Source organism: Aythya marila, assembly GCF_965140915.1.
Source record: "Aythya marila genome assembly, chromosome: 1".
Taxonomy (NCBI): domain Eukaryota; kingdom Metazoa; phylum Chordata; class Aves; order Anseriformes; family Anatidae; genus Aythya; species Aythya marila.
In genome coordinates, this window is record NC_139042.1 from 26,640,520 (window position 1) to 26,661,645 (window position 21,126).

Sequence of the window (21,126 nt, forward strand, 5' to 3'; positions counted from 1 at the left end):
CATGGAAGCTCAATAACATTCAATCTGTTTTTCTTCCCCAGCTGCAAACACATGCATTCAGTAAGTGCTATGAAGAAAAAACTCTGTTACAAAGTTAACACACCAGCTGTGTAACAAAGCCAGAGGTTAAACATTTCAAGGAGCTGGCATTTCGATGCTGGATTGCATTCTCCTCTCCATTCAGACTTCTTTAAACAAACCTGCTTTGCATTTCACCTGTGACCTACCTGGCTATCTTCCATCTTGGGGCCAAATCTTAGCTTTGCTATATTGTTATTGTGTAAACAGCTAGCTGATAACATTGTTAAGCTTGTGTGACTCAGATTTGCAGACAGCAAGTAAATGCAAGAGAAAATCAGGCTTAGAGTAATTTGAAGGAAAAACATGGTTCTCATTAAAAGTTTGTTTCATTAGAACATTAAATATAAAATGTGAAACTGTGTTATTTCTAGTTTCTAATTCTGATCTTATGAGTACTAACAGAGCATGTGCACACACATACACACACACAGTCTCCTACTGCTACTAATCACATCCCAAAGCTATAAAATCATTTTCCTCAGCCAAGTTCTGTGCTCTAGAAGTGTAAGCCAGATAAATAAATATATGTATAAATGTAAGACAGAGTCCATGCCCCCAAACCTGACTGTGTTTTTGTTTTGAATATTCTTGTTACATAACAGATGCTCAAACTAATTATGTTTTTGTTTTTTACTTAATGAAGTTTGACAGCTTGCATCAGAAAGAGGAACAAAAGAAGAACACCTATAGAAACACCATTCATATTTTCTAAGTCTTGAATGGGAATTGTCAATGTTCAAAAATAGATTTTGTGGTTTGTGATAATTTATCTTGTAAAGATCATGTATGCATGTCTACTTCTTATATTGATATCCAGTATAAATCATGTTCTTCTCTCACACAAACAAATTTTGAGATAATCCATTTGAATGACTTTCAATCTACTTTTTTTTTTTTTTTTTTTTTTTTTTTTTTTTTTTCAGATAGTAATTGTAAGAGTCTGTTCCATGCTTGGAACACTTTTTGTCTTCTGTCTTCTCAGGTTCTGCAGACCTGGCATTGCCACAGAATATGAGACACAATTTTCCCAATCTAGGTCAGGTGTGGCTGTAATCACTATTTCTCTCCTAGTATCACAAGGTTATAAGTTACACACATTTGGATAAAACTAATATTAATAAATAAAAGTTTGTCAATGCAATTTCTAAAATCTTCTGTGCATTGAATGCATAGATATACAGTGCACCTGTTCTGTCTCTTCACAGCAGTTAAGCTTTTCTTAAACTTAAACAGTGCTAAGTGCCGTTTTGGTTTCATCAGTGTCACATTGAGATAAAATATGAACAGCTGGCTACTCTCAATAGGCTTTGCAGGCAGTGCTGGAAAATAAAGATAACTCAATGGAAAGAATGTTTTCTCATGTTTGCCTAAACAGCATTATTAAGAGGGTTAGAGAAGCAAGGCTTCTCCATCTGCATGACACATTCCATTGATTCACTTGTTGGGGGCTTCTTCTCACTGACTCTGACAGATTTCCTCTGCAGTTAATTTCCTTATTTTTTATTTTTATTATATGAAGAAGGTTCTTTGTGTTTCATGTAGCGTATTGAGATTTTTTTTCTGTTCTGCCCACTGAAGAGTAATTTTCCCCTTGTGGCATTTTGCTTTTCAGCAAAAAATGAGATGGCCTTGTAAGCTTTAAGTTACTGTTAATATAAGTAAACTATTTATTCAATATCTGTTTGGCTATCAGTATACAGGTTTTCCTCCACACCTATAAATCCATGAATGCCTCAAGAAGGACCTGAGTGCATAAAAACACAATCAGCTGGTTTAACAAGAGCTCCTTCCTCTCCCTATGTGCCATGAATGACACTTAAAGGCAGCCATGCTGATGGAAGCATATAGACATGCTATCCATATGAATAAATTCCTTGGTTGGGGCAAGCAACTCCACTTCCCAGACATCTCATATGAGTTTTGCTAAAATAAAAATAAAAAATATAAAAAAAAAGAAATAAAAAAAAATGAGTCTTCTAAATTCTATGGTCAATTTCTTAGCACTATAATTTCAGGTTTTTCTGAAGAGCAGTGGTAACATATGGCAAAGGAGCAGTGTTTCAGGCAGACTTTCTCCAGAAGGTATCTTACTACTAGATTTCCACCAGTACAAATGAGCTGAGCTTCCTAACAGTGCGCTTACATTGAATGGGTGCAAAACAAGTCTAAATTGTGGCTTACGACCCCATTAATGGATTTCTTCATGTACAGAGTACACGAACAGTGATACCTCATACTGGATAATCAAGAACAGCTTTGAAAGAAGGTTTTTTTTACTCAAAGTGGCATAAGATACTGAACTAGAATAGGTTTTGTGGGTCACATTGTTCAGGTCACTACTGTCAGAGGCCTTAACTCTTTATATAAATGAGTTTCCAAACTGGTAAACTTAATCTAAAAACTAGTAGCATTTAGTGGCTTCACTATTCTTGTTGAGTACCACCACAGTGAGGGTTAGAAATTCATCTGATTTCTAAGCTGTATTTGTCGTGTCCATCTTATGCCCATGTCAGCATCATTTTTCATCATCAGAAACCCTTTGCCATTCATTTCCTGACATGTATATAGACAGACTTCTGAGTCCCTCTTAACCTCTGTTGTACTATGCAAGCCGGCTATTTTAGTCTCTTCTCATAAAATAGTTTTTCCATTCCTGTGATTATGTTGATCCTTTTTCTACAGTCTACAATGCAAATTAGGCTTTTTCAAGCATGGATGATCAAAGCTGTACCAGATAAGCTCTCACTAGTACTCTGAATAATGGCATGCATGCTTCTAATTTCCACTCCATTCTTCATTTTATCTTAGGATCATATCACTTGGGCAGGGTAGGAAGGTCATAGTTATGATGTGATCAACTCACATGCCAAATTTTTTTCTCTTCTTTTCTTTCTAACCAATGTCTTTCATTTCAGCCAGAAATCCTTGTCACTAGTTTCTATTACCGTATACTGAAGTATACTATAAAATTTAATCTCAGTTCTACTATTGTAGTCCTCAAGGTCATTACTTTCTCTCTGGGTGATATTCCAGTCCTCCTCTACATTATCACTAAGCATTATGTATGCTTCTTTTCAAGAGGATCATACATTAACTCTTCTTCCATGTATCTTTGCCTCATCCTTGTAAGCAAACTGAATTTCAGATCTTTGGCTTTAATTTCTAATTCTTCCTGTACAACATACAGATGTGAAGCAAATGCACAGAGAAGAGGTAATGTATTTTTCTGGGATGACTTTTCAATAGCGACACATTTCTTATGCAAGCAACTGTATTTAGCTCTTGATACCATTCTAGGAAATGACAAATTTTCAAGGTTACTCCTGAATCAAGGACAAGCCAAGATGCATTGTAGATTTGCATCATAGCTGCATTTTTCTTGATAGAAATGAGCATTCTATGTTGTTATTTGGAATAATTTAGCAAATTCATATCTGAAATAATTGTTTGGATATACACGTACGTTCCCAAAGATTAAGTTGCCCCTGTCTGTGCAATTTAAATAGGACTGAAGGATAATATTTTCTAACTTCAATTTGTCTTTCATACAAATATAGAAAAGAAAACTCTTTTAATATAGAAATTCGAAATAGTTCCAAACAGAAAATCTTGATTGTGTTTGTGTAAAACCAACAAAGAAGAATTAATATAAAATCATCTACAACTGCAATGTCTCATATTACCTGCCAGGCTGTTTTTCTGCATGGCATTGTGTATTTCCAGACTGCTTAGTGTCTAAATGCTAACACATCTTATGGAATGATGCACATATTGTAAGCAGATAGTGTTTTGGTAGCATAGTACGTAAATCAAAAAGTGTCATGCGTAAAAATGTAGGCTGTTGAAACTATGAACATTTGCTATAATGATCTCCTTTATTAGTTCAGAGTAGTTAGTTTGTTCCGGCAGTAAATTTGTCATTCCACGGTATTATTAAAAGTTTTGCCCAGCATTTGTAAAACAGTTGTAAGGTAATGGACATTCAGCCCCCTAATGTGCCACTGGGTGAACCCCAAAACAGTTTGTTTTTTATATAGCTTGTAAAGATCTTTTGTTTTTTTTTATTTATTTATTTATTTATTTTTTTTTAATTAATAGTGCAAAAACACTCTTTAAAAACTTGTAAGGTAATCACTCTGGGGAAATGTTCAGATTACAAATGTCAGATACGTACACAGTTTCTACTGGAAGTAAATGGGAGTTTAACACCACTTATGCTTTTGAAATTCTCCCTTTGGGAGATGATCTCAATGCTTTCCCTTCTTTCTCTTTGTAAGACAATCCAGAGTGTTCTAAAAGGATCTGTATTGCACATTTTCAATTAGATGTGAATAGAAAAATATTTGTAAGTTGCTTCAAAAATGGATGGATTCATATATCATATAAGAGCTGTCTTAAGAGTTGACAGTTTACTGACACTGTTCTTGTTTTGTTTTGATCAAAATATGCTATATAGAGAGATTTTTTGATTATCTGATAATAATTAATTGGTAATCAATGCTACTGTTTTGTACAACATATTCATAGAAGGTCTACTTATAAATCTGTGTTAAATTGCACATCATTTTTAGTTCCTCTGGATAGTGATAAACAAATTTGTGCATTTGCATGCAGTATGCTCACTGCTATCCATGCACAAAGGAAGAAATAGTTCCAGAGCTGAGTAAGTACAGTCCAAGGACTGTCTTGCAATGACCTCTGAGCAAATTCAGGGTCTTCCAGTATAGCTTATTACAGAAGGGTTACAAAAGAGTGTAAGCAAAAGAGTTAGTTATGGGGGAAGGATAGAGCAAATGCAAAAGAATATTTTAAAAATTTCTGAAGAGTTAAGATGTAGACGTTATTTATGTACTTACAAAAATAAAAATGAAGAGTCAGAATTTAGGGGTTTATGTATCAGAATTCATACTCAGTTTGAAATACAAAAAGGGAACTTCAAAGGCTCTAAGCTCAGATGAAACCTATTGAAATATGATTCAGCCACAATATTTATTTCAAGTTATGTCTTCTATTTTTCTTGCATTAGAATTACCTGTATAATACTGCCTTTCCTCACCTCTAACCTAAAGAAATCATTTTTCTTTTCGTAGGTTCTCAACCTAGTACAGTCCTATGTCACATTGAGAGTCCCCTTGTATGTCTCTTACGTTTTCCACTCTCCGGTGGGTGTAGGAGGCTGGCAGCATTTCGATCTGCAGTCTGAGCTCAGGCTCACTTTTGTGTATGATACTGCCATCCTGTGGAAGGACGGGATTGGGAGCCCACCTGAAGCAGAGCTCCAAGGTGGGTGTCAGATTATTTTCAATCAGACTCATTCTGTTACTGAGAATGTAATTTGCAAACAGTTAGATAACCTTTCAATCATTCTAATACTAAAAAAAAAAAAAAAAAAAAAAAAAAAAAATCTTTTAAAAATTGCTTTTATTATCAGTTGCAAACAGTCAGTTGTTGCCTAGCACTCCAAATTCTCTATTGGGTTGTTTATAAAATCCATGTTAAGTTGATATCAATTTTTTTATTGCAAGGGAAAATAACTGCTTTGTTGTGTCTCAAGTACACAAAATTAACTTTTTGGTTTTGATATTTTAAAAGCATTCATTGTGAAACATTCAAAAGAAACAGAAATGCATAATGGGTATAATAACCTGTCCTATGCTTTAGAGTAGTAAACTGTATAAGTAAAACATTCTTTAAATTTAATAGAAACTGATGATAAATGATGTGACTATAGTTAGTTAACACGTCAAATCTATCATTAGAGAATTTATCTTTGAAGAAAATTGATTTATTTTTTTTTAAACGACGTACAGATATCTGTGAAATTTTAACATGTGTACTGGCATGTATGTGCTGCTTTGCTCTTCATATACAAATTTACATAGCAGTGCCCAGAATTAAGCTTTTGTTGTTCCATATCTGTCCCTACCTTAGGTAGAATACAGGTGAAACCAGCTATAGTTATGTATGTACACTTACACAATCTCAGAACCCTTGTTTGAACATCAAGCGTTTTTGTTTCTGCAAACTCTGTGTCTAAACTGCAGAAGTCATTGCTTCTCAATTTCTGTCCTCATGGTAAGAGCAGGAAATGCAGTGACAAAGGCAATCTGCAGTGCATGAAGAATGAATGTAACTGAGGAATGAACCAGGCCATGCCTAAAAAATAAGCCACATGCCACAAATCTTATCAGTCACCAGATAAGAGCCAGATCTAATCCTCAGTCTCAGCAGTTATGTGGTTCATATATGCCACTATTTTCTCGCCTTTGATGCTTTAATTTTTTATTTGTCTGCTTAAGAAGCTGGTGGCCCCGTCTGTGGAGATACTGAACATCAGCAGCTGTCTTTGAAAACAAGAAGTACAAAACACGTGATAAACACACTGAGGTAGTGGAGGGCAGATGCCCAACATTTACCAGTCCCATTTGGGCAGGATTACTGAGAGTTACTACAGTGCCAGAAATCTCCAGTAATACAAAGCCCATCAGAATGAGTTTCACTGATGCACGTACCCATAAGCAGACTACCATGGAAGCCACAACTACTGCTACTGCCACAATGCTGGTGGGTGCTGCCTTGGGACAATAGGCAGGGAGGCACTCATAAAGAGCATCTTTGACACAGCTTTTATTGGTAGAAATCAGCTTGAATCTCTGGTGAAAACAAAAGTATTTTCCCTTCTACTGAACCTCCTGGCATGCTATTCCTAAATACAACTGCCATCTATCCTGTGGACTTTCCTCAGACTACAAGAGCATCAGTGTGATGATGCTCTTGTATGATAGCATAACATGCTCTAACAGTGATAACATATGTAAAACCATGGCTTTGCAGGGAAGTATGTACTTTGGAAAACTGAAGCATTGTGAAAACTCTAGGTCCCACAATGTAAATTCTTGTTTAAGACAACTCTTGTTAAGTGAGCTCAAAAGATACCAACCTTCCCAAACAGCTGATAAGACAAAAGAAAAGGAAAAGACTGGAGCCAGTGTTTTGTAGAAGTGTGATTTTATTTGTCATCTGCAAATGGAATGATCTTTACTGATTGGCTTCTGCTGCCAGGTTCTCTGTACCCAACCAGCATGCGTATTAGTGAAGAGGGGCGCTTGGTTGTCAACTTCAAGACTGAAGCCCGGTTTCATGGTCTGTTTGTGATGTCCCATCCGGGTAAGCTTAATCTACAGTTTAGCAGTGCTGTAAAAACAAAGACAGACACCTCTCTAAAATTTTGTATCTTTCATTTTTGTTATTCCTGCTGCTGAAATCTGAATTTTTAACGCACTGTGCCTCTCCAGCTAAGGATTCATTCTTTGGTTGGGACTTTTTACCTGTCATTGATGACTGTATTCAGACTTTCAAATTTAATGAAATATATCTGAATTTGATAGAAAGCAAGTAGTTCCACTTCACCTTTCATAAATCAGCCTTTTCATGAAGTTCTGTCCACTAGGGATCTATGAATAGATGTTTTTAATCCAAAAGCTAAGATTAACTATCTATGTATGTTGCCCTAGGGATTTAGGATTAAAATTTATTTTCCAATTCACAACCTTTCTATGTTATTTAGACCTTTTTGCAAAGAGTAAGAAAAGGTCTTGTAAAAGTGTTGTATCACTCTGTTAATAAAACATTCTCACTGCCATTCAATTAGTTATTACTGAGGACCTGATCCTGCAATTTAATCTGTTTAAACCCCACTGCCTTTATTCCGAATAATCACAGGTGTAAGCCTCTCTGTCCAGACATAAGTCTGAGCATGAATGCTGGCAATGGAAAAGATTATCTAACTAAATTAAATCTGCCAAACAATAATGGGAAGGAAAAAATCATTTTAAGAAATCTCTGTTAGTTTAACTCAGTTTTATTAACCTGTATAACTCCTTCATAGTGATTCTGCTTTTTCTCAGCTGTCCTCAGAGTTTTAGCTTTTGTGCTAAAAATGGTAGAGCTGAAAGAGTTACACTGCTAAGAGAAATTATGTTTTGTTCCCTGGGCTGACATTCCAAGTTAAAAACAGTAGGGATTATAGATCCTTGCCATTCCACTCTCACTGTTTTGCCTTTCTGTTAGATTTAATCTTTATACAGTTCTGGTTGTGTAGCCCAAAAGGAACTGTTGAATAGACACTGGAACAAGAGTCAAGGGGGCCTAGCTGTGTTGACTGTAATTGATTTTGTTACTTTTTGTTAATAAAACTCAGTACCCTGTAAAAGAATTAACCACGAAAAGAATCAACCACGGCATTATATTTTATGAATTATTGGGAATGTTTGTCAGTCTCTGAGAGTCTACAGTGAAACACTAAAGGTGACAAATCTATCTCTTGGTATGTTTCTAGCTTCATCTCTAACTTCCATGGTTATGTCAGCTGATCACCCAGGCCTGACATTCAGCCTCAGCCTCATCCGAAGTGAGCCAACCTACAATCAGCCAGTACAGCAGTGGAGCTTCGTTTCAGATTTTGCGGTAAAACCTTATCCTTTGCTCTGTCTTCTCCTGCCCCAGCCTATTGGTTAGGATGTTGGTGCAACACCTCTCTCTCTTTCCCCCCCTAAGGTTCGAGACTATTCTGGAATGTACACTGTGAAGCTGATAGCTTGTACCACTGCTCCACATCAGGAGTTCAGCCTACCAGTGATCTGTAATCCTAGAGAGCCGATCACATTTGATCTGGATATCCGATTCCAACAGGTAGCTTCCCAGTGATGCCTTCTTCATGTTTCCTTTTTATTTTAATTCTCAAATTGTGATAGTGCTAGAAATTGAATTTACTTGTTTACCAACAAACCTCTTCCTAAACTAGTGGGACAGTACATACCCTCTCCTGCTATCTATCTAATCTTATGAAACTTGGAAAAGCTAATTTAGGAGCACAAATGTATTTTTGACCCCAATGCAGTGATAACCTTTGGCCATTCCTCTGTAATAGCCAGTAGAAAGTTCATTGACATTGATTTGGGTGATACTGTAATATCAGCTAACCTAAGGGATTTCTTTACTTATGTGTTGACTTTTGCTGTGAAATAATTTTATCAGATAATTAAGAAAATATAATGCCATCATCAGAAAATTTTCACCTGGCACAAAGATCAGAGATAGGTCTCTAGTATTGCAAGTGGAACCTTCAGAGGAAGATTCATCCAATCCTAAGGAAGGTCTTCCTTCACTGACTGTGTACTGGTAACCTACACTGGTAAATGCTTAGTTTTAAGACTCTGGCATGAAAGCAAGTGAGAAAAATCCCACCCGTGGCAGTATGGGTCTCATGGTAACCTACGGACAGGCACACAGCATATATTTCACATTTCTCTAATAATGTATAGAGAAATGGACACTGCTGTGGAAAGCAGTGACTGAAAAATATCTGGGGGTCATGTTGGATAGTTAGCAGAACATAAACTACCATTTTACAGTGTTATCAAAAGGGTAAGCATGACCTTGGGATATGTAAGGAGGAAGTCTTGTCACTTTTGTATTTGGAGCCAATAAAACCAATACTGGAACAATGTGGCTGTGGTTTCATGCTCATTAATAGTATAGATGTATGCTATTGGATCATCTTACAGTATAAATACAACCCAGATCAGTCAGGGATACACAATCACTTTCCTGTTGAATTAGCCAGAGTACACAAGAGAATGTATGCAGTCTTTATGCTTTTATTTGGCATTATGCCAGCTATGGGAGAACAGATGATTACTGATATGGCATTAAATCCTGGTGAAACAGAGAGACGATACATGATCTGACATGAAACCTGCCTTTTCAGAATTAAACCAGCAAAGCATTTTGGAAAAAAAAAAAAAAAAAAGAATGGCTGGGGTGGGGTCGAGGAGAAGGGGTTTATATTAGTTCATCACTTTGGCTTTCGTCTGGCATTTCTAATCTGCTTCAAGGAGCTCTAAAGCTATTCACAGCAGTGCTGAACCATATCTTGTGTCTGATCCTCATAAAAACAGGAAAGATGTTGATAATGTTAAGAAAATTTGAAAGAACAAAAAATAATTGCAAAAATAATTGGCAAAATAGCTTAGGGAGAGACCTAATTCTATCTAAAGTATAGATAGGGCTGGAAACCTATCTTACTTAAAAGAAGCCTAAGGAACAAATTTCTCAAGTTGTGAGAACTGCCTTGGGAAAATAAAATGGCTACTATAGGGTTTATGATATCAAATAAAGCTTTAATAAAAGCTCTAATTAAAAAAAAAAAAAAAAAAAAAAAAAAAAGACTATGCAAGTTTCATGTACGTAAATTAAAATTAGGTGCAAAATTGCAACAGAGTCATAAATGCCAAGGAACTGTGACCAGTTAGTCCCCATCACCAGTAATTTTCATCAAGACCAACTCTTTTACTTGAGATGCGCACAGTAAAAGGAATTCGGGAAATTTTGCTTCCCTTCATATTGTTCCCTTTGATCACAGATTGAAAGAATATGTGGACTTAAAGCACGTTCCAATAAGATTTTTAGGCATTCTGCATAAATGAATAAGCATTAGTATCCATGTTTTAGAAATAAGAAACATCAGACGGAGAAGTGAGCATGGAAGTTCACACTGTGATGCTGGTTCTTAGACTAGGAGGCACATGCTACCTTGCACAGGCCCGCTGAAGTCAGTGAGTGCAGGTCTCAAAACCAGATCAAAATTATTTTGACTGTAAAATCAAATGATGAAATCACAGAATCATTTACATTGGAAAAGACCACTATGATCATCTGGCCCAACCTTTAACCTAGTACTGCCAAGTCCACCGTTAAACTGTGTCCCTAAGTGCAACATCTACACATGTTTTGAAGACCTCCAGGGATGGTGACTCAACTACTTCCTTGGGCAGCCTGTTCCAATCCTTCACAATGCTTTCAGGGAATAAATTTTTCCTAATATCCAAATTAAACCTCCTCTGGAGTTGTTTCTCCCACTTCTCATTCTAGTGCCCCAGTTGCTCTACTGAATTATCTTTTTAGTACTTTTAATATGAAACTTTCCATCTTCTTGGAATCTTTGTAATCTAATTTCTTTCACTATTGCTTTCACTGTTCATGAGTGAAAGGCCATTTTAAGAAGCAAACATAAAGTAGAAAAGATATTTTGGTGTTCTGCCTCTGAAGATTTTAGTTCAATATTTCCTTCTTTATCACATATCTGCCCATTTCCTTTTTTCTTCTTTCTGTGGCCCCTGAAGAGGGAAGAAAGTATCCCTTAACACTGAGTATTGCATTATCACTATCTCACTCTGGGACGTCCTGTACATGAAAAGCATCCAACCTGCATTTCTAATGAAAATAATTGCATTTCAACTACTGCTATAAATTGCAGCTGTGGATCTGCCACTGGCAGCACTGAGACTTACGTGTAAAGCTGAAACAAAAATGGTGTCTTTAAAAAGGGTGCCTAAGGGATGTATTTGCAGCCACATGCATAATATTTACCCAGGCCATTGCTGTTACCATTGTTGTAAAGAGTGTGGCTGAAGCCCAGTGCCTTTAGCTGGAAACTTTTTGTTTCCAGCTCAGTAGACATTTATTCTGCCAAGGAAGATCTTGATGAGGCCATGCTTGACTTTTTTTCAGATCCACAGCTGGAAACCAGCTGTCAGTCAGGTATTTGAAGCTGTGGAATTGCAACCCAATAGCCTGAATCCAGGCATTCAGAAGACATTCCAAAAAGATAGGAAATTATTTTTTAATTATTATTATTTCTATGAAAAGGCTATCGGGGTAGGGTTCATTTTTACGAAGAGTGGCAGTGAGTTTATAAAAATGTTTCAGCTATATATTCTTCTTGCCAAATCCTGCTGCTTTGACAGTTTTGGGACTATATTGTGGGAAAGGGATTTGAAGAAGAATAAGCACACATAACTTGTGGCAGTAGTTTCTATTGATATTATTATATCTCATTCCATCAACACCTTGTACAAGGGCTGGCAAGAATGTTTTCATTAGTGTTTTCTGTCCTTCCTTTCCACATTTATAAACATATATCTGTGAGAATTTTTGAGCGTTTTTCTTATTTGTTTGGTGGACTCTTGTTCTTTTTGTTTAGTGGACTCTTGTTCTTTTATCTTTTTTTTTTTTTTTTTCATCTTTTTGAACTGTGCTCTCCAGTGCTTCTGTTCATTATGTTCTTTACTTTTTATTATGGTTTTTCTCTGTATAGGTTGCCTTCTACTTTATGAATTATATGGCCCAATAAGAACCTGCTTCTGATAGTATTGTTTTATTGTTTTCTTGTAGTGTAATCAAGAAAAATCATAGATAACTGTGTTGAATATATGAAGACAAAAGTTATCATAAAACATGCTTAAATGATTTTCACATTTTTCACATGTATGATCTGAGATAAATATACTGATACCCTATGGCGCATCAGAAGAACTAAAACTTTCAAATAACTGGTAGAGAATCAGAGGTGGGACTTGAATATTAGAATGAAAATGGGATACAGAAAAGATGCTTAATTAAATGGAGACTAGATATTGAGGGAAATATTTTCCTTGTGTTATCCACACACAGAAGTTACCCTGGGCACCTTCTTGTCTGGGATTTGGAAAAATGTGGTGGGAAGAAATTAACCTAGAATCCTACATCACGGAGATGTATAACCCAAAGAATATATGTGTGTAAAATATAGAGCAATATATTTCTAGTGCAAAGAAAACTTTATGGTTAAACTGTTTCCTTTTATGTAGATATGCAGAGCTGATGAACAATGTATGCTACGAGAAGATTGGGTTGTGTTTTAAAAGTGATTAAGGAATGCTTGTTGAATAGCTTTATGCTGTTGTGTTTTAGGTTAGTGACCCAGTGGCTGCTGAGTTCAGCTTGAATACCCAGATGTTCCTCCTCTCCAAAAAGACACTATGGCTATCTGATGGCTCAATGGGCTTTGGGCAAGAAAGTGATGTTGCTTTCTCAGAAGGTAAGATTGTGCACAGTTCATAGACCTCTAATATGTAATCCACACTATCAGGATCCTGTTTCAGTCAAAACAAGCTAGGAGTAAGGGTTTAACTTGCCACTTGTGTTCTTTTTCATTTGCCTTTCCCACCTGACACTTTACATAAGAGCTATTGGCCAATCTACACTGAAACTGTTATGTCTAAGGGTAACAGTACTGATGCCATTTCTCATATACTGAGCTCTTTATAAACATTGGCTAATATTAAGAACATTCCTACTTGATAAGTGAATGTTACACAATCTTTTTGTTGTGGGTTAACATACTGAGTCTGGCTGAGATGGAGCTGACTTTCTTCAAAGCACCCCATATGGTGCTGTACTTTGCATTTATGCCTAAAATATTGTTGATAACACTCAAATGTTTTGTCTATTGCTAGCACAGTTTCAATGCTTTCTCCTTCCCCCCTGCCCTCCATCAAGTGGGCCAGGGATTGGAAGGGGATGGATCGTGACATAGCTGGGACAACTGACCCAAACTGACCAAAGTGATATCTTATACCGTATAATGTGATGCTGAGCAGTAAAAGCTCAGGGAAAGGAGGAGTAGGCTAGGGGGACATTCATGCTTATGGTGTTTTTCTTCCCAAAGTAACCGTTACACATGCTGAGTCCCTGCTTTCCAGGAAATGGTTAAACATCTGATGATGAATGGATTCTTCCTATTGTTTCGCCTGTCTGTGCAGCTTTTATTCTCCCTATTAGGTTGTCGTTAGCTCAATTCATGAGTTTTCTCACTTTCCATCTATTTTCTACGTGTTCTGTGGGAAAGGTAGGCTGAGTGGGTGTTGGCCAGGGTCCACCCAGTGCAGTGCAGTTGATAACAGAACAGAAATCAAAGTCAAAGCTAGGATGAACACTCAGAATTCCTGCTTGCCTAGTACTGTGTCCAGACCCTCTAGAAGAGAGAGTTTTTGAAAAACCTTGTGTGAAACATAAGACCAAAACTGGGCTTCACTCAGTACATCTATTGGTGAATTTTCTATGACCTAGGCAGTCACTCAATTTTTCTCCTCTTTTTCTGTGTCTCTTTTGCTGATTGATCAGAATGCCAACATCTTGACTCCAAGACTGTCTTTTTCTGATAAGTTTGCACAGTCTCTTGAACAGCAGGTATCTGTCTTCTCTCAAAGTCTACAGTTACTACAAATTGTGTTAAAAAAAATGCACCGCTTCTCCTTTCCTTCTCCAAATTCTCATCCTTCCTAATCACTTTCTGTCATGTGTACTGACCACTGTACATAATACACTTTTCTTGCCTGCATAGTAGTGGCTCAGGTTATTTGTATGGGCCTTGCAAATATGTTTTATCTTAAATCTTATCAGACAGATGAAATGCAATTACACAGTAGGGAGCCTAGTCTCCGAACATGCCTCTGTTACTTTTCATAATGTTCATGTCACTTGTACAGTATGCTGCCAGTCTGACCAAGTATAAATAAACTCTTATCCAGCCTGAACAGAATTCTGCTGACATAATTAAAAAACATCTCTTCAACAAGTTGCATTGCTGGGAGACCAAAACCTCCATCCCAGTTTGCTGTAGAGTAGTACATGTTTCTTTAAGTCATTTTTTGAATGAAGACCTGAATATAGTCCAGTATTTAAAGCAGCCTTTGAACTGGTTCAAGTTACAGCAACAACAAATGATCAACTACTGCTGTTATATGGCCCAGAGTGTGAGGAAGAGCATGTGTTCTGATCATAACCTTTGACAACACCCTGTGGTGGAAGCTGGGTAGCAAGTTGTCTGAAATAGACTCTGGGTATAGCTGTAGGCAGACTGGGAATCTTCAGCTTGGACCTTTGAGGTGACCAAAAACTGCAGTCAGATTACCCTGCACTAAGCTTCTTGACTAGGCTTTTTTATTTAGCCTCACTATTATGCTAAATGTTCCAGTGTAATAGGATGTGAACCACTTGCATTCCTTACAGGTGATATCATTTATGGTCGGGTGATGGTGGATCCAGTGCAGAACCTGGGTGATTCCTTCTACTGCAACATTGAGAAGGTTTTCCTGTGCACAGGAGCGGATGGATATGTACCCAAATATAATCCATCCAACACTGAATATGGGTGCCTTGCTGATTCTCCATCCCTTCTGTACAGATTTAAGATTGTCGTAAGTGTTCTAATTCTGGGAGAATGCATATATTTATCACTTCTTTTTTATGTAAAAACAACTCAGAAGAAATAAATCTGTGTTTTACAAATATGTTTTTTTTTTCCTGTATGACCATGTAGGACAAAGCTCAACCAGAGACACAAGCCACAAGCTTTGGAAATGTGCTTTTTAATGCAAAACTTGCCATAGATGATCCTGAAGCAATTTCTTTAGTAAAACAACCAGGTTCTGATGGATTTAAAGTGGACTCAACTCCCCTGTTTCAGGTATGTTTTCTGTACCTTGGTAACAAGAGCACTGAACCAAAAAAAGAAACTCTTGCAAAAGAAGTGTTTTTAAGTTTAAGTCATGTTGAAGTCAACAGAAAGATTTATTGTGATTTCAGTACAGTTAAACAGGATTATAAATGCTTACAAATTTCTAGATGAAAAATCTGGATTACTTATTAAAAGATTCCTATAGGGATAATACGCTTTTCTTCTCTTTAATTCTGTAGTCTACCAAGAAATTATACCAATGATAGTTAAACATTTCCTCTAAAAGCATAAGTTTCTTGTTGCACAGCATTGTTTTATTCCTGCACATCACTTGTCTAAGACAAAAAAAAAAAAAAAAAAACACAACAACAAACATAAACATTTATAGCGAACTTCATCAAAATCTGATTGATGTTCAGCATTTTCTGTGCAAGTCATTCTCACAAACATGCACACTGCAAAATACCTAAGCATTGGAAATCATGAAATTGAAAACTAAAGGGTACACCTATTTCTTAATTCCATATAATTGTTCAGTTGTTTGCTTTCATCCTTTAGATCTATATGATCCAGCCAGCAGTTATCTCTTCAGTATTTATCTTCTCCTTAGTATTTGCAAAAGTACATGCAAAACTGAAAAGTATGTTACAAAAAATGCTTAGGAGACTTTAATCCTAATCCTGGCCTTTCAGTCTTGAGTCCCATTGTAAACAGTGGAATATTTAACAGAACAGTCTTCTTAATAACATAAAAAGGTTTTCATAAACTGTCCCTATGAAACTGTTGCCTCATTTTTTATTTAAAGAATCCATTTGCAATAATGCACTAATTTTTTGCCCTCATTCTGTCAAAAGAATGATAATATAAAGAAACAACGGTGTGTCCTGAAAAACATTTGGAGAAATTAATAAAATAGAAAATATGTTGCTTTCTTTTCACAATAACAGAAGCTAGGGGCAACCACTGGTAGCCATAGAGTCTAGCTATGGAGAAGAATGGACACTATCCCCTCTACACCCTCTTAAAATTTTGGCAGAAAGCGTGGCTTGTCTGGGGCTGTTTGGCACATAGTGGTTTTTATCTGTGCGTGTTTTTGAGAGTTCTGTCCAGACAATCAATATAAAGTGGTGATTTATTTCCTCTGTTTATAGCACTGTCCAGATTATGCATGTTTGTGTTTAAAAACAAAATACATGTCTTTCTAGGTGTCTTTGGGTAGGGAGTGGTATGTCCATACAATCTACACTGTACGTTCAAAAGAGAATGCTAACCGTGGAATCGGCAAAAGAAGCGTAGAGCATCAGTACCACTCACTCTTTATTGGAGGAAGCCAAGGAGCATCCACACAGAGACGTCAGAAGAGAGGAGCTGCGGGAGCTCCAGAGCTTGCAAAAGACATTGGAGTAGAAAACAACCGAGGAACAAACATACAGCACATAGCACTAGATCGCACCAGCAAGAAACAGGTCACTCAAAGGGAGGTTGTGGTCAATGGTGTACTCCCCAGAGAACTGAATAACCCGAGCTCAGGGGTCAACATAGTCACAATTGTTGGTGGAGCTGCTGCCATTTTCCTTGCCATCTGCTTAATTGCAATCATCATTTTGCTGCTAAAACGGAGACAAAATTCTGAGAAGAAGGAAGCCGCAAAGAAGTCAGGCAGCAATGAACCAATGATGCTACCAGACAATTATACCAGCGACAGCTCTGAGGTTTGATCCCAAGACCACAGGATTCAAGCCAAAGTCTCCATCCAGGGTGCCTCAAAACAAACTTGAACTGCACTTTGTTAGCAGCAGATCATGGTGACTCATAAAAGGTGCTTCTAGGTGTACTTGAAATTTTTTATCCTGAACTCTTGCTGCCTCTATCAACGATAGAAGAATCTATACTGACTCTCCCACTTTGCACGAAAGGTTATCATGACGTTCTTATATCATGCACTAATCTTTAGCAGGAATTCAAGGAGCTGCATTGTAAGGGAGAGATTTGGTTTGGTTTTGTATCTGCTGACATTTCAAAAAAGTAGAAGAAACTATCCAAAGGTGCTATAGATCCTGTCTGTAATAAGAGAGGAAATCTTTTTTTTAGAAACACAGAATACTTGAGAGGTAGAATCCTTACACTCTTCAGTTAATTTTGTACTGTTTTTCACAAAGAACTCAATGTCTACAGCTAGGCTGAAAGGTGATAAAATGCTTCAGGCATGAATCCTCCCTCCTGTAAGCCTTTTACTTCATTTAAGCTATACTGGTGATTATTTTTTTCCTTGTGTTTAAATGAACTTTTTCAAAAGACAGCTAGATTAGACAGCATAACATTATAATCAGTTGCATGTCACAGAAAGCAATACATACTCTTTTCTGCAAATTCTTATTCAGCTATTTAATTTGATCTTTTTTTTCCCTCATGTTTTCCTTATTTATGTTTATATAAAGCCAAAGAATACAACAAATTGAGAAGGAATTTTGTTTTTCACAGGAACTGGACACTTAAGTCTTCTTAATTTTATAATGGATCATGGAAGTTTTGTAAGGTAAATTATATTTTCTAGTGCATATCCACTGCTGGAAAATGCAAGCATTAGTATTTCAGTACCTAGAAAAGATGGTAGTGTTAGATTCAAAATGCAGAGGACAAGGTTCTGCATGAACTGAGCCTAGGAATCATGGTACTTAATCCAGTGTGTGATTGTCAGTTGCTGTATTAAATAGCAACAAAGTGAAGAAAAAAAATAACATGATTGAATCAAGTAGTATTTATTACTGTATAATCATAACACATCTTGACAAACATGCTGGGTCATTGTTGGGCTGTTTTTTTTAACAAGTGACTGCTTTCAAAAGAGTCATTCTAATTTTTTTATCAGTCTTCCTGATTTAGATCATTTGACAACTTGATGTCTCACAAAAGTTTGGATCAGCAGTGTCCCATGTCAGCTCTTATCCAAGCAAGACCTTTTCTTCCCCAAAGATATCCTGCCTAATGCTTCGCCATGGAAGTTATATAACCTTCAAGATAGGTCATCCCATTTGTCCCACTAGCATTTAATATGAGTAAATCCTTTCCAGTCAGTGGAATTCAACTATATGAACTATGTAAAACCAGAAGCAGGCTATTGAGATTGTTGCTGAACAACCTGATCTTTTCCACTGTCTGTGCTGCTGAGTGCAGGCAGCCACCAGTCTTCAAGCCTCAGTACCTCCAGAATTCGGCATTCTGGGGACCATGTTGTAGAGATCTGAGTTGCCAGGATCCAGCTTGCAAGCAGCCTGGCAGCTAGCACACAATGCTGCCACTGAGCTAAAAATCTGTCCGAAAAGCTTCCTAGCCTGGCTGCGGTGCTCTGCAAGCACAGTTAGACCTGACCTCTGAGCCATAAGGCTCAGAAATGTGGAGGTCAGCTCTCCCGGGAAGGTCTGGGTCATGGTTCGTGGTATGGTGTGAATATGCCCACAGAGGGACTCACGCTTATATTTCTTGCTTTGGATTTATATTATTAGGATTTCACTCATTTCACACGTTTCCATCATTTTTTCAGCAAGTGAATCAGGGCAGAATCCATACTATTTTTTTCTGTTTTTTTTTTTGTTTTTTTTTTTTTTTTTCTTTTTCTGAAGACTGTTATTCAGACTGCTTAATTGAAAGATGTTTTCAGCAACCTAAGGGTCAAACTACATTATTAAAGTCATGCAGTCATCTTTTATTTTAATTAATCTGAGTTCTAGCCTGAAACATTTATCCATAAGACATGCCCAGTGCATTAGACCTTTCCCCTAGTCACCTGACATTAATTTGGTCTTCTAATGCAGTTCCTGGTTTTGTGAGCCATGTATTATGTGTGCAAGATTGATCAAAGACTTAACCCACGGATATGTTTTATATGTAAAGCTTAGAACTAAGTTGTGATTGTAACCTTAGGATCAAATTTGCCTTTGTGCGTGTATATGAAACCACTACAATAATAAGAAATGCAGAATTTGTCTCCTATAACCTATGTGTTTGGATAGTAGCAGTCAATGATTCTACAGTAAAATGGGACACATGTAAATAATAGAACATTTTAATATTTATAAAATGCCTGTTTTGTGTAAGCAGAGAAGATCTTTTAAAATATATATATAATAAATACAGAAATTAGGTGTTTATCAGTAGAGCTATTTTTCTGCTTTTGAATTTTAACAGACAGAAATATTAAAATTTCTTGCAGGCAAAATCTTTTTCTTATTTTTTTTTTAATTATTATTATTTCTTTTAATTAAACCATATCAAAAAAGCATGTGTTCTACGAGCCAAGTATTGAGCCTGGTAGACAACTTGATCATTGCTTTGAATAGTATCTGATTACAGCTCTGCAAACCATTCAGATTGATGGGGATTATCAGACAAACATTTTTCAAACAATATATAAAAAATTGTGCAAACTGCTGATAACAAAGAAAAACACAAGGCAAACTGAAAAGCTGAATACGAATGAGTGAGAGTCTTGAATCAGATATCAAAGTCCTCTGCCTGGGAAAAAAAAATCCCAATGTTTTCAGTAAGGCCTGCCGGATTTGTCCCATTCTTAAGAAATTGGATTTCTTACAATTCAGTGAACTATAAGTACATCTGTAACAGCATGCCTTTGTTATTATGGCTTCAAGGTTTTGGATTTCAGCAAGATGTTTTGGAGGCTTATTAACATTTTTCTTTCTACTTAACAAGTGGCCTTGTTTATACTAACCTGAATAAGTGCCTCGTTCCAAGTTATGTGCACAAATATGTTAACATTTATCTATCCATGCAATAAACTGAACATATTATATATATATATATATATATTTAATCTATTTCCAGATTATGTATTCAATCTTCTTTTCCCTGAAGATACATATTCTGCTAGCAGTAATACCATTTGTTAAACCCTTTATACAATACCTACTGTGTTTAAATTTGTTATCAAGTTGTCAGAAATCTTTCCACGAATATTTATTTGGAACAATTTCTTGTGCATGTCTATGGCTATGATATTTGGCATTTGTATCAGGAAACAAATAAAACTACTTCTGTTTTGGTTACTAATCTAAAATCTGTGTGAAAATGTCACATAGTGGAGACTGGTCTGTAATGCAGTATTAAGAAAAAATAATTTCTCACACCGACAGAGGGACATAAACTTACTGCTGTGTTTATAATCAATCTCACTGCTTTGTTCCTGAAGCATTTGCTTTCTGGTCATGAAGTGCTCAGCACAGGAGTTGCTTTTTAATCACTGGGGTTGTGTGCTCATGGCTCAGAGAGGGATTTTTCTTCCAATTACAGAACATCAGAAACTTCTAGACACGTAGATATCAACAGTGAGGCTGCAAGTCTTGAATGTCATGTTCCTGTGCATTACCATGTCTGTCCCCTTCTACTATCTAGGCTTGTTCATGTGGATTTTGTGCTTATATATGCACTCAGTTCCTTAGACTAAACTGGACCATGCAGTGTAATGTCTGTGAGCTCTGTGTTGTGATTTCTGCCACTGCAAATCAGACCGAACGTGGTTTTGTCCTGCTTCAATGCAAACAGCTACAGATGATGTAAATCAGTGAAGAATCTGGTCACAAGACTATAGCACTGTCAATAGATCAAAGGGCATTAATTTCCCACTCAGCGATTGTCCATGGCAGTTAAGTCATGTCCACGTTCATTCCAGCACTTAGTGCAGTTATAATACT

The 21,126-nt window shown here is 36.7% G+C and overlaps 1 protein-coding gene across 1 annotated transcript in view; it reads left to right on the forward strand.

Moving 5' to 3' along the window:
* Positions 1-20,401, forward strand: part of FREM2 (FRAS1 related extracellular matrix 2) — a 126,252-nt gene extending 105,851 nt beyond the window's left edge. Inside the window, exons 17-24 of the mRNA XM_082768624.1 lie at positions 5,172-5,364; positions 7,144-7,248; positions 8,420-8,547; positions 8,638-8,772; positions 12,874-13,000; positions 14,974-15,161; positions 15,284-15,430; positions 16,627-20,401. Of these exons, the coding sequence (XP_082624750.1) occupies positions 5,172-5,364; positions 7,144-7,248; positions 8,420-8,547; positions 8,638-8,772; positions 12,874-13,000; positions 14,974-15,161; positions 15,284-15,430; positions 16,627-17,139 (1,536 nt within the window). The 3' untranslated portion in view covers positions 17,140-20,401. The remainder of the gene's footprint in view (positions 1-5,171; positions 5,365-7,143; positions 7,249-8,419; positions 8,548-8,637; positions 8,773-12,873; positions 13,001-14,973; positions 15,162-15,283; positions 15,431-16,626) is intronic.
* Positions 20,402-21,126: the final 725 nt, after the last annotated feature.